This window comes from Petaurus breviceps, unplaced genomic scaffold (assembly GCF_028583685.1).
Source record: "Petaurus breviceps papuanus isolate PSGF00001 unplaced genomic scaffold, PetGlider_PUasm1.0 138, whole genome shotgun sequence".
Taxonomy (NCBI): domain Eukaryota; kingdom Metazoa; phylum Chordata; class Mammalia; order Diprotodontia; family Petauridae; genus Petaurus; species Petaurus breviceps.
Genome location: NW_027185694.1, coordinates 271,488 through 286,357, shown reverse-complemented (window position 1 = coordinate 286,357; position 14,870 = coordinate 271,488). Strand labels below are relative to the sequence as shown.

At 35.4% G+C, this 14,870-nt stretch overlaps 1 protein-coding gene across 3 annotated transcripts in view; it reads right to left on the bottom strand.

The window, feature by feature from the left end:
• AGTPBP1 (ATP/GTP binding carboxypeptidase 1) overlaps window positions 1–14,870 on the bottom strand; it is a 238,964-nt gene that overhangs the window by 31,290 nt on the left and 192,804 nt on the right. For 2 of the 3 annotated variants that reach the window (XM_069105046.1, XM_069105052.1), the window contains one exon: window positions 8,004–11,247. The exons of the other annotated variant lie outside the window; for it this stretch is intronic. In XM_069105046.1, coding sequence (XP_068961147.1) covers window positions 11,070–11,247 — 178 coding nt within the window. In that variant the 3' untranslated portion in view covers window positions 8,004–11,069. Of the gene's footprint in view, window positions 1–8,003; window positions 11,248–14,870 lie in introns of those variants that run through there. 3 annotated transcript variants of the gene reach the window in all.

Here is a 14,870-nt window from a genome sequence, read left to right as displayed (position 1 = left end):
TCTGGGTCATGGACTTCTCTGCTGTCTGGTGAAGCCTATGGACCCCTTCTGAGAAGAATGTTTTAAAATATTTTTAATTTTTATATATTTATATATATAATAAAAATAAAGTATATTTATTCTTAATTAATATTTTAAATGCAAAATTAAATGCTTATGATTACAAAGAAAACCAATTATGGAAATACTATTTATTTATATTAACTATTTCTATATATAGATGTATGTATATATGGATATAATATATCAACTACATTTCAGTATATATGTATATGTGTATATACATATACATACGTGTGTGTGTATATTTAAAAACAAGTTCATGGATCCCAGGTTAAGAACTCTTGTCCTAGAGATTTGCCTGAGGCACTGAGGTTAAGTGACTTGCCCACAGAGTGTCACAGGTGGAAGCAGAGGATAGAACACTGGACCCAGAATCAGGAAGACTTGAGTTCAAATTTGGCCTCATTCACTTACTATCTATGTGACCCTGGGCAAGTTACTCAACCTCTGTATGTCTCAGTTTTCTCCACTGTAAAACAGGGATAATAACATTACCTACCTTGCAATATTATTGTGAAGATCGGATGAGATGATATTTATAAAGCCCTTAGTATAGTGCTGGTACCTAGAAGGCATTAATAAATGTTCCATTTCTGCCTTGATTCCATCCTTCCTTCCCTCTTTCTTTCCTTTCCTTCCTTCCCTCTTTCCTTCCTTTCCTTTCCTTCCTTCTCTCCTTCCCTCCTTTCTTCCTTCCTTCTTTCCTTCCCTCCTTCCCTCTTTCCTTCTTTTCCTTTCTTTCCTTCCTTCTTTGAATTAAGGACCTCTTGACTTAAAGACCAGTATTCAATCCACTATACCATTCTGCCTCTCACCTAATATTTAAAGAGTTGATCAAAAATGGAATAAGCTGCTTTTTAGGGAAATGAGCATCCTTCCCTTGGAAGCACTAAAGAAATGGCTGAATAACTCTTGGTGTGGTATGTTGTGGAAGGGGTTCATGTGTCAGGTAAGAGGTTGGGCTATTCTAAGGTCCTTTCTAGCTTTAAGACTTTATAATGCCCTGGAGTCAAGATCCTATTTGTGCAGAGGTAACAAATGATGAGCCTTTCTTATTTCCACACCTAGATAGCATCCTGCACAATCCAGAGCTAGCCTACCCTTTAGCCCCATGCAACACCAGACCCCTGTTGTTGTCTAGTTGTGTCCAGTTCTTGTGATCATGCGAACCATACCATCAATAAGGTTTGCTTGGCAAAAATGCCAGGATGGTTTGCAATTTCCTTCTCCAATAACCAGGCCCCTTGCACCTTCTGTATGAGGACTGACATTCAACTCATAAACCTCTTTTCCACTTTCTTCCTTTTTTCCTCTGTCTAGGGCAGTGATGGAGGGTCACATGTGGCCCTCTAGGTCCTCAAGTGAAGTTTGGATTCTGTCAAAGGGCTGCACTTGAGGACTTCGAGGGTCACATATGGCCTTGAGGCTTCAGGTTCCCCACCCTTGGCCTAGGCAAGATTGGACTCATTATATTTTATGTGAAATGCAATAGAAGAGCAGCTTTTTTTTTTTCTTAACAGTCACAATTTCCAATTCTATTTATCCCATCAAAAACTCAGGACAAGTGGACTCAGCTAGTCTCAACTATAACCTGGTTTATTAATGGCTATTGTGAATGACCAAAGTCTTTTGTTTCCCATTCCCTCTTCTGCTTTTGTCCACTGTTTAACGTTTCCCTAACATTAAACAATGCTCTATTTTCCATATGGAACAGCAGTATGCTTTTGTGTATGGAGTTCTTGTCTTGGAGCCATGAAAACTTGGGGTCCAGTCTTGCTTCTGATGCACACTAGCTAGGTGACCCTGAGCAAACCCAGCCAAACTTTTAAGCCTGTAAATATGAGAAAGTTGTCACTGCAGGAGGAAGGTCCAAACAGAGTATTCTGTATTGATAAAATCTGAAATACAAAACCTCTTCCAAAAATAAAAGTAAAAAGTCACATGTTGAGCACTGTCATGGCCTTGAGCTGGATAGATATAAACTAAAAGGTCTTTTAGGAAATTTATTTTGCATTTACTTGGAGCTCTGCTTTTTTAATTCTATCCTTTGCCATTTCAATCAGCCATCCATCCTTTTCTTGATCCCTGGAGTCTCAGAGGGTATGTGTGTGTGTGTGTGTCTGTGTGTGTGTCTGTTGTGTTGTGTTGTATATATGTGTTGAGGGAAGAGAGTACTTAAGTTATGTTTAAGTATTTTTTTCCCATTTAAATTAAGTTTATGGGGGACAAGTCTTCATTCCATGAAGATCAAAATCTCTGAAACTGACATCTGATGCCAACACTACATATATTCAGTGGTGTACTAGAGCTGGCTAATTAATGATGGTTCCCAAGAGCCAATTGTTGAATTTTCAGTGTATTTTCACCTCAGAAATTGGTAAACACAATACCAGGTTTCTAATTGTAGGTCTCTGTTCCGCTATGTCTTCTCCCTCTCTCTTTATCTGTGATTTGTACAATACAGACAGAATTTAAAGTTCCTCAAGAACCCATTCAACTGGTTTCCACTTCAAACTGGTTCTGGCCAGTTCAAACCATGATGTTAATCAATTTAAACCAGTTCTGAGAGGAGTCTAGTATAAACTTTTCATTTTATAGATAAGGAGGTTGAGACACTAGAGAGGTTATGTGACTTGCCTAAGGACACACGCAGGTAGCTAAATGGGAGAAGTCAGGTGTTAACCCTGTTCCTCTGCCTCCAATTCTAGAATTTCCACAGTACTATGTTATTTCTAAGGAATCATCTCCCATTTTCAAGGGCCAAATTTGCCCTACTTCATCCCTTCTACTTGCCAAATGGGGCTTCTGCAAACACTAAAATGACCCCGTGGGCTAAAAGAAAGATGCAATGACTTGTTTTCTTTTGTTTCATCTTGTTGCTGCTGTTCAGTTATTTTAGTCACGTCTGACTCCATGACCCCACTAGGAGTTTTCTTGGCAAAGATACTAGAGTGGTTTACCATTTCCTTCTCCAGCTCATTTTATAGATGAAGAAACTGGGACAAACAAGGTTAAGTACTTGCCCAGGGTCACACAGTTAGAATCTGAGGTCATATTTGAACTCCAGGCCTAGAGCTCTATCCACTGAACTGCCTAGCTGCCTTGTTTTGTCCTGACTTTAATTTTTTGTTGTGAATCCAACAATCATTAATAATTATAAACATTTTTTTTCTTTGCTTTTTGGAGGGCAATTGGGGTTAAGTGACTTACCTAAGGTCACACAGCTAGTGAGTGTTAAGTGTCTGAGGCCGGATTTGAACTCAGGTCCTCCCGACTCCAGGGCTGGTGCTCTATTCACTGCGCCACCTAACCACCCTAATTATAAACATTTTCAGACATGAAGAAAAGGGGAAAGGACTAATTTCTGCTAATTTCTGCCACATATGGTATTTTTCAAAAAAAATGTGAATATATCCAGATAGAGGGATGATACACTAGCATAGCAAAATAGTTTAAAATTTGTGTCTATTTCTACATCTCTTAACCCCTTCCTTAGAATATCTTTTTAAATGCTTTACTGATGCTTTTTTATGTCTGTCACTATCTACCAATTTCCTCACACCTTCATCTAGTAAAAGCCTAGAACCCTCTTATAACAAAAGATGTTATTAATTTTAGATAACATCTTAAGAACTCTGAACCATTACAGGAAAAATCAGGATGGCAAAAGAATCATGGGATCACAGAGGTTAGGCCTCAGCAAGCCATCTGCTCCAACCTAAACCCAAAGAATAATCTCTTCTTCAACATACCTAGCAAGTAATCATCCAGCCTTTATCTGAAGGCCTCCAATGTAGGGCAATCTACTGCCTCTTGAGGCAGCCTATTTCAAAGTCTAATTATGGTGACTATAGCTTTTCTTTATATCAAGCCTAAATTTATGTCCTTGCACTTTCTCCTAGTTCTTCTGCCCTTTGGGAACAGATTGTCTAATTCCCATGACAGACAGCTCTTTTCTGTCTTTTTTCCCCTAATATCACTAAACGATTTATTAACAAAACTGGACAGACCCTACAACAACGTTGACAGGAGCCACAGATTGGTCTCTATTCAATTGGGAAAGAAAAAAATATCCTGGATGGAGGTAGCCAGGAATCCCTGTCGACCTTACATGATGTTACTGTAAAGGTCAACAATGTCATGGTAAAGAGCTTTGAAATTTTGAACTGAAAAGCACCAAGTCAGTGTGACTTCCTTCCACTTCGTCTACTGTCAAAAGATGTGTAAGTTTGATTATTTCCTCCTGCATAATTTTCTAATCAATGTACTCTAACAAAAGGATCTCTATTCCTTTATAGCCTGTTCCCCAGTCCATCTTTTGCTACCAGATTATATCATTAAAGAGATACTCATTTTAATATTAATATTTTAAAAGTGCTATCCTTCATAAAGAGAACTTTGCAATGTCCCAAAGGCAATCCAATCAACTCTCTCCCTCTTGCTCAGTTCTGGTCCCAGATCCTTGTCCATTTGGATTTTCACTCTAAGACATGTCTACTGATGGGTAAGCTCTTCTGGTTACCCACCCAAGGGTATATAATATTCTGGGCAATGAATATTCTTCATCAATTTGGTTTTTCTGTGTAGAAGGTTAGGCCAAGCTCTGAAGTAATTACAAATCTCATTCAGAAAGTTCTGCAGTGTCCTTGGGTTTGATTAGATTGAACAAAATATGATGAAGTTAGTCATAGCAAATGAATCTCTTAGATCATAAACAACCACATATTTATTCTAATATTACTTCCAATGCCTGGATGAAAAGAAAGGCGTAACCAGAACCAGAAGTGTTACCTATATATGTGACTTAAATTAATAGTCATGGGTTCCAAGGCTCAACTATTTTTATGTCTATGTATTTAGGAGATTTCTATTTATTTGCCAAAGAAGTGACCACTCATGCTGAAGGTTAGCTATCCTTTTTAGTCTGAAAATCATTCTTGTCCAAGAGAGACAGAGGGAGAGAGAGAGAGAGAGAGAGAGAGAGAGAGAGAGAGAGAGAGAGAGTGAGAGAGAGAGAGAGAGAGAGAGAGAGAGAGAGAGAGAGAGGAAAAAGCAGGAATTGAGCATGTCTGTTTTCTATTATTTAGTTTCTCCCTGAAAAGTTTTCCATCTATCCTAAACAATGGTCCTTTCCCTGAAAGACATCATAGTATAACAGATAGCACTGGACTCAGAGTCAGAAAGACCTCGATTCAAACCCAGCTTCAGATAATTACTTAGCCATGTGAAATAACAATCACCTAACTTTACGAACTTCAGTCATCTCATCTTTAAAATGGGGATAATCGGGTTGTGAGTAGGATCAAATGAAATAATGTTCATAAAGAGTTTCATAAACTCAACAAGTTGTTATTGCTTCATAAAACCTCCTTAGGGTTTTACTACATATTGCAGCAGTCATGAAAATAAAAATAAGCACTTGCCTAGAAACCCAGAATATAAAGGAAATCATGGTAGAACAAAGGAAATTAATTATTACGATAGAAATAATAAAAAAAAATAGGTGGGGATGCAAAAGAGAAATTTAATATCCTCATACTTTGTTTTTCATCAGTCTTTGTATCTGGAGGATGATCATTACAAATGATACTGTAGCTTTCTCTTCTAGATTACAGAGTCCACGCCAAACAAGCTATTCTCATCTAGAAGCCTCTCCTCACTCCTATTTAACAGACTGATTTGAAATCAATATTGGGATGAAAGGTTTGCAAAGTGAAGTTAGCTTCCACAGTAAGAAACTAATACACCCACATGCAAAAATTCCTTCACCAGAATGTATTTGCCATGATGTAGACACTATGTCTCATTATATTTTCTATTCATTCTATTAACTATTATGGTATGGTAGTGAGAGGGACATAGTAAAAGTCATGGCAAAGAAGGGATATTTAGGTTTGGCAAATACAATTTTGTCCCCTGGCAACTTTTGGCATAATGGATTTTAAATGATATTAACAACACCCGTGGCTTTATTTTATTGAAATCAAGGTTTATTTTAGAGTCTTTTCAACTAGGATCATTTTAATGAGTTTGTCGATACATCAGTCTGACTTACTGACAGCCAAAGAACATTAAATCTATGAGAACATAAAAAAGTACGAAATAAAAAATCACGGGATAACTTTTGGTGTGTGCACCAATGCCAATGATAGATATAAATTATATTTTAAACAGCCAATGATGGAAACGTCCAGATCTAACAATTCTCTCCCTTCTTTTGTCATTTATACATACTAAAACTATTTTAGACAGTCTCACTGTTATAAATGTACCACACTCTAATGGAAAATTCAGAGTAAATGATACCACTTATTAAACTGTTTTAGAAGTTTGTTAATGATATAAAATAAAGGAGAAAAAACATTATCATGGATGCTTACTGTGGTAGACTAGAAAAATTTAAAGCACATGCAAGCTACTTCTGGGTGCCTAGCACAGAGCCTGGCACATACTGTGTTTAAGTAATGCTCGTGGATTGATAATACACAGGAGAACAGATTACAGGATTTGATTTTGGAATTCTGTTTTAAAGATTGAGGCAAATTTCTAGTCTCTTCAAATTTCCTATTTAATCCTATCTGCTGGATAGAGGCAAGTGTGCACAATTGTTTATTTCTATTTTCAATGAAGTAGACACTATATTGAAACCATGGTCTTGTCTATTTTTTTTCTTTCAATAATAGGGTTACCTGTTGCTTTTAAAGAATTATAATTACTCAAACATCTTTATGTGGCTTAAAAGTTAAAAATACTCATATTGTATTAATATTTCAAAAAGTATGTGCCGTAACCAGTCAGACACAAATTAATATCACTAGAAATCTTTTCAATGATCTCTTTTCAACTACTTTTCTAGGTGGTTATGTTCCATACCTAACAACCAAAAGGTGGATCTCTCTAAAACCATGCAGCTAAATCAATGATTGTTTCCAAGTTCTGATGTGGTCTTCAAAACAATAAGTACCACTAATTTCTGCTTCAAAGGAAATTTAAGGGTTGGGTGTCTATATGTACCCTTATCCTGGACCATCTTCAGGATAAGAGGAGGTAACGGCAGATATACGTACACACATATGTGTATACATGTGTGTATACACACACATACACACATATATATAGTTAAAATTTTAAAGGGGATTTCTAGAGTTGAGCCCCAAAAGTTCACCACTGTAAGCCTGCCACTGCACCTAAAATTCTACTACTGGAGATTTGTTTATTTAGGGAGAGACATTATAGTTCTAGGATGTTCTCTCTAATATGCAAAGACCCTTGAGAGAGAGGTCATATTAAACCATTAATTACTCATCCTAAATTACTTTGTCAGAGGAATTCAACCTTGAAGCAGACCCCTCATTGAAAGTTTACACATGGGGAGGAGAGACAAGGTTGAGGTCAGGCAAGAGGATGAAATGAGTGAAGAAACATGAGCCTAAGGAGAAAAGACTTGTGTAGTTCATTGGTCAGAGTTGGGATTGCATGAGGGCAATGGACTGGATACCTAGGAGATAAGGGCGCAGAAAGGGAACAACATACTTTGTATACATGTTGTACCTAGGGTCAACCCCAACATAGTTATCTAGAATGTCTAAAAACATAAACAAACAAAAAGAAAACCTTCTGATATTCTGGAGCCTTAATTTTCCAAATAATTAGATTTCATGGAAGAGATAAGGCTTTCCTTTTAATTTTCTCTTTAGCTTCCAGAAATTTAAATCCAGCTTTCACAACAAAAGCAATCACTTGTTTTTGTTTTTTTTTCCCACAGATACTCATAATTGATAGCTATAACATTAAGAAAATATTACCTCAATACATTTTCCTGATGGAAGTAGCTAAGAATTTATATACTTATGATTTCTAAACTTTCACCAAAAGGAAAAAAAAGCACAAAGTTACCAAAATTTTATTTTCTATACAATGAAAGGTGTGGGGAAACACAGTGATTGATAATGAGACCTTTATTATACAGTTGCATTATTGTTATTTAATTTATTCCTGGGGCATGCACAGTAAATTGCCACAATTATATCCATTACAGGACTTACAATGTATAGTCATCTTAAATGTGAGTTAATTGAATTTAGTGTGTACCATGGCTGTACCTCTATTTGAATGAATACTGGGTTATGTGTCGTTAGAATTAACACAAAATTTCACATCTATAAACAACATGTAAAAATTGGTACAAGTGGCAAAGACTGTTCAAGAAAGATACTGAACATAAGGCAGAATCTCATACTCAAACAAAAGATGTTATTGCTGACAAGTATGAAAAGTGTATGTTGTAGACTTCTATACCCTACTGGGTGTGAAAATCAAATAATGAATTATCTACCACTACAAATCATCCAAATTCCAGATGAATAAACATCTCAAACCAAATCAAATCCTCATGTTTTCTAACATGTATTTGTTCTTTGAGGAAGGTCAGGGGATAGACAGCCTCTTCTATGGTACTGTGGGAAGAATAGACTAGTAGTAATCCAGTCTACTTCTAGTAGACTAGAAACCTCACTTTCTTCATTTGTAAAATGAGGGGTTGGATTGAATGAGTTTTAAGGTCCCTTCCAGCTTGAAGATACTATGATTCTTTAGAACTTGTGACTGTAACTATAAAAAAAAGAGACATCTGATTACAACTAAACTATACTTAAGGAATTAAAGTTCCTAAAGAGAGATTTCCAAATTAATCCAAGCTTCATTACTAACTCACCTTGTTAGGTCTAGTTATTGCAGTAAACATAAGAATATGAATGAAGAATAGAAAATTATTCATTACAATGATAATGGCACTAGATGCAATAGCACCTATTCTTTAAAAATGCTGAAATTTCTCAGCCAGAGATGAGAAAAGCATAGAAATTTTAATGACTAATAAGCAAGTAGATTTATCAGGTTCTTAAATAGAGAAGTAAAGCTATGGAGTTACTTTGCTCTTCTAAAGCTAATTGCTTAAAAATAATTTATTTGCTAAATACACTCTTTTCTAATTTCTTGAACAAGGAACATGTCAAAAATTGGAAGAGACAGGAACAGATGTTTAAGTGTCTCAATAATATTATTTAACTAATTGAAAATATTGCTACTATCCAACTCTCTATGGAATTTTTACAATGCCAATATACAAATGGATTAAACCTTTTGAATCCTTCTACCTAGCTATTAAATATAGCTGCTTTTCACTCATGACATTTCAATTTTTAATCTGTCAAAATTATAGACTATGGAAAAAAGGAACCTATATCTTTCTCTTCCTCTATCTATTCTGGAAATAAATATAATTTAAGCATCAATAGTTTCTCTTTACTCAGTTAAAGTGCTTTAATACTCATCTAGTTGTATCATCACTAAGAACAAGCCAGCAGCTCCCAGTCTGCTCAGCCTTCACTCTGCTGAGACTTTTCAGCACAATGCCAACTAGCACTGTGTATATAAAGGAAGAATGACCCTGTATTTTTGTAAATTGTCTAATACCATCTCCCCATGAAGCCTAAAAATAAAAATTTTTATTCAGGATGAATGAAATGCCTAAATTACTATACATAAAAATGTAGTTATTAAAATGAGGAATGCAAATATACTTGAAATACTAGTAGTTTCTTTTTCAATACTACAAACTAGAAAAAAAAATGTTTTGCCTTTAGGCATTTATTGAAAAATCTACAGAGACAAACTTGAGTATTTTAGGATTTCTGATGAAAATGACTTTTATTATCCAAAAATGGCTTAAGAAGATGTGTGCCAAAAGGGAGGCACGAAAGTCCTCTTGAGGACCTATCAAGTAGCAGTAGTATTTGTTATAACAAAAGCTTAACTCACAAAGGACTGAGTCATCAGATATTTTTCAAAAAATTAGTATTTTAAAATGTTATAGTCTAAAGCCTGACAGTCTAAAATTTAGGAATATATCACAATAAGAAATGACCTAAATACTTCTCTCCTCTCCGGATATAATTGATTCTGATATAATTTGTAAACATGCCCTGAATAAATTCACTTCATATAGAATTATAACACTGTAGCACAGCACATGCAATATTAAATACAGAAAGGTGTAAATAAATATTTCTTCCAATATATAAATGCACATTTAGCAACAGCTGAGTAGTAGTATCCTCACTGGGTAAATGTGTATCTTTAAAGCTTCATATTAACAAACTGTCATGACTGCAGAGATCAGCTCCAGTTATGTCTCAGGAGATACTTGTTCAGGAAAGAGAGCCTTACAAATACATAATTCATGGCAGGCACAGGTGCACTGCAACCATAAAGAGCTCCAGTCTATTGAAGTAATCAAACCATCTTTTGCATATAAAGTTTTACAAATGTGTGTTCATTCACATGTGGGTTTCTTTGAATATTTTGAATCAAGAATGTATAACCATATAATCTGAGTGTATGAAGGGATGAAGAAACAAAAGCAACATTTGATAAATTATTTTTTGATTTGTTTAATTTGGTAACTATAGAATGAAATGGTTTCAAAGCAAGTTCTAGATTACTTCAAACACAATCAAAGAGTTAACATCATTCTGAAGAACTTAAATTTCTTGTCTTCAATATCCACCCACTCCCACACAAACAACACATAGATCAATAGAAATCCCTGTACATATATATTATTTTTAACAACTTATTACCACTGGGACCTAGGATTAGATTTTTTTTTTACTCTGAAACATTGCAAATTTATCCATTTGATGTAGGATATAAGGATAAGGAGACAAAAAGTCATGCAATGATGCTGAGTAAAGTTTTGTTGAAAAAAAGAAAAATCAATCTTTGATAATTCAATGCTATCAATCAGGGCATTGAATTCTTTAAATAAGACAAATGCCAGTTTTTATCATAAATCAAAAACACATTTATTGTCTTGAAACCAAACTGGCTCCAGTTACTTTTTGTCTTTTTGAGTCAGCTCTTTTTAAAAATCTAAAGTTTCCTATCCAATAGAAACTAAGATATTTATCTTATTCTTTAGCCATTTACATGAGATGGCAGATGGCTCAAGGAAGGCATGTTTTTGATGACTCCGAATCAGATAGTGCATCTTCTTGGACAGAAGGTTCATAATCCCCAACATTTTCAGGCAATTCAATGTCTATCTCATCATTACTTTCTGCACTGTAATCAACTTCTTCAAGGAAACGAGGTTCATCTTCTTCCAAAACATAAGTGGTAGGGCTGTAGCCAAAATAGACACAACATACAAGGCTGCATTAGATTTTAAGAGTCTAAGTTTAACTGTATGCAGAATGGCTACCTACTCTACTATTCTGCATTAACTCAATTATCTAAAATCTTTGGTTCCAATGTAATATAAGTAGGTTGTGTTAATTAAAAATAAATAAATAACAAAAATATTAGCCAAAGCTCTGTTTGCAAAATGGATGCTTCATATGTAAGAGATATGTATTAGTTGAAAGTTTCTTGTATTTGACTACAAGAGTAAAAATACTAACTTTAAATTGCATTACAAAAAAAATGTCAATATGCCCTGTGTAACTTTTTAAAATTATACTTAAAACTGTCTAGCAAAAGGATATTCATACATAATAAAATATTGAGATTTGTCTTTGCAGGCATTCATCAATCTTATTTGCACACTACAAAGACATATTTTTGAAGTTCTATTTTAAGCACCTTAGCTCCCAGCAGCAGGTAATTTCAAGGGGCTTTATAAAGTAACTGTGGATGTTTAATTGGTTTCTTGAGTAATGTGCTAAAAACCACTTATTCTAAGACGCTAAAGTGATTATCTACCATTAGAGTAAATTGAAGAAGGCTAAAATAAAATTTAAAAAAAATTAAGAAACCACATCCACAAGCTTATAGTTTCCCCAGGACAAGGAAAAATTAAAAAACAAGTGAATACTCCACACCCAGTTTAATTTCTTTCCCTTGGGTCACAGAATAATATGTTCCCTTAAAAGCACTAAGTGCTTCTAAATATTTCATTAGATAAGTAGTTTTGGATTCAGACAAGCTCTCTATTACAGTCTATAACTTATCCCCTTTTCTTCATAATCAAATTATTTTGGTTTCTCCCAATGTGTCATAATTTTATACAAAGGGGAAAAACATCTAAGAATACAGATTTACCAGCATTTCAAGAATATATTTTCATTTCTAACCACAAATTATGTTACTCTTACAGACTAAAGCACTGAGGAACATATAATATCCCTCAAACTTGAATAATAATTCTTTTCCTACAAATTCAGTTCTCAAACTACATATACTGTCCTAAGAGTTTAATAAATCATTGGTGAATTTATAGAACACATAAATCAATCATAGATGTTGACAACATCATAGGTTCTAATGACTTATACCCCAAACCTTGTTGGGATTTTTTTCCTTTTAAAAAAAAAGAGGCCACTGCATTTTTAGTGTATTCTTCCTCTTCTGAAATCCTGCATTATATCTAGCCCTCCTTGAAATACTTGGGGCTTTCAAATATCAAACAGCTCTCAAAGCCCAAGGTCCTGAAGGCCCTTTACACAATACGATTACGCCCCAGTCAATATCAACATGGGAGACTAGGTAAAGAAAAATGATAGGGATGTCATAGGGGCTGGGAAGAGGACATGTGTACAAGTCATCTCTTCTTTATTTCTGCTCACTTGTGTCCTGAAGAACATAAGGCCATAAATTAGATTATTCTTTTTACTTCTACTGAAAAATTGCAAGGACAAATAACCATGGCAGTTTACCTTTGTGTTTCTAAAGAAATAGATTAAGGTGATTTGGGTCAGGACTTGTAAGCCCTTTCATAAAAGACATAGGGATTCAAAAATATTTTCAGTCATAAAAGAAAAAACATCAATAATTCAATTCAATTAACTAAGAGCCTACTACACACAAAGCACTGCATTAGGGACAGAGGAGCTAGACAGAGTATACAAAGATAATACAATAAGGTCTGGGTCCTTAGCATCAAGGAATTTACTCTCTAGTCTGAGGCAACAAGTCATATACACAAACAACTATAAAACAAGGTGGAAAGAAAAAGTGCTATCAAAAAGGTATGAAGTCCAAAGGAGTACGGGGTTACTTTTAGCCTTGATGATCACAGGACCATATAGACAGAGCTGGATAGGAGTTTAGAGATCATGCAGGAAACTGAGACCCAAAGTAGTGAAATTACTTCTCCAAGGATCATGGAAAAAATGGAAAAGGTGGCATCTGAGATGATCCTTGAGAAATATGAAGGGTTTCAAGCAGCCGAGATTAGTGGGACAGGGAACAGATAGTACAGATATAGACCATCCTTAGATCAAATGCATGAGGGCAAGAGAAACCCAGGATATGTTCAGAGTAATGTGAGTAATCCAGTTTGGCTAGAGTATAGGCTATGTGAAGGGGAATGTAAGAAGGAAGGTTGAAAAGAACAGATGTGGGCTAGATTTTAGAGGGACCTGGATGCCAGGCTAAGAAGTTTTTCCTCAACAAATGAGTAATGCACTGCTAAGACAATGTGATCCAACGTAATAGTCATAAATGAGGCAGGTCTGGAGTTCTTTAACTTCCTTTTGTGCAGAACTTTTAAGCTTTACAAAGGATTTTGCATTTTAAAAAACCTGCTTTGATCCCCCATTGCCCACAAAGTAAAAGAGAATCTCCTTAAGCTGTCATTCAAGTAACTCTAAAATCTATCTTACTGGGCTAATTTTATTTTACTTCCCTTCATGTATTCTATGTTACAGATAAATTGGATTACTCAACATTCCATTTCATCTTGACTTCCACACCTTTGCAAACACCGTCTGTCCCCCTTGCTCAGAATGAACTTCCCTCCAACTCTAACTGTGATAATCTTTCTTTTTCCTTCAAGGCCCAGCTCAGGTATCACTTCTTCCACAAAACCTTCCTTATTCCTCTAGCTATCAGTGAATACTCCCCCATCAGACCTCTCATCCCAGCTCTACTCTTCACCACCTGGACAACTCCGGGTAAGTCACTTAATCTCCCCAAGCCTCAGTTTATTTTCAGCTAAAGGCAGTAAATTCCCTTGTCAGAAACTTTTTAATTAATGAAAGCTTCACTCAGGGGCCAGTGGGACAGAAACCTAATGGGAAGAGGTAAAATAAATTTTGTGATTCTATGCACAGGAGTCTGATTAGAGGGGAGAGGAAAGAAGTCAAAGGAAGAGACCAAGATTGAATGAAGTTAGGTTTCTACTTAGGACTTTTCAGAAAACAGGTGAGGGCAGTTTCTGTTGGCAGCAGGGCTTTGAGAGAAATGTATTATTAGTCAAAAGCAGTTAAACAAGCTAGAGTAATATCTTGAGAAAAAGGGGGAAAACCCAAGAAAGTACTCTAAGTAAATCCTCATTTGGAAGCCCCCAGTAATTAAGCTAAACTTGATGGGGAAAGAATCTTGGCCAACATTTGGATGAGGATCAGCGGAAGGAGAAACAGAAGCAATGGAGTAATAAGAATAAGAATAGTGTAGTCCTGTAGTCATAAGTCCATGTAGTCCTAAGAGTAGTCATAAGAATAACCTAGAGACCAGAGAGCCAGAAGGAGGAAATAGATGAGTGGCTTGAGAAACATAATGTGATAAGTGACTTCTATTATTCAGACATCTGTTAGATTTCTCTCTTCACCAAAAACAATACAGCTGAGGAATTTTTCACATTCCTTAATGATTTCATTCTTCAAAAGGTGGAGGAAGTAAGGAAAGGAACTACAATTTTATATTTAATTCTGACCAAGGAAAAACTATCTGCTGAAGCAGAGTTCATAGGAATCCTGGGGGGAAAAGTACATATAATATCTTGGATTCTGGGATCAAAAAAGAAA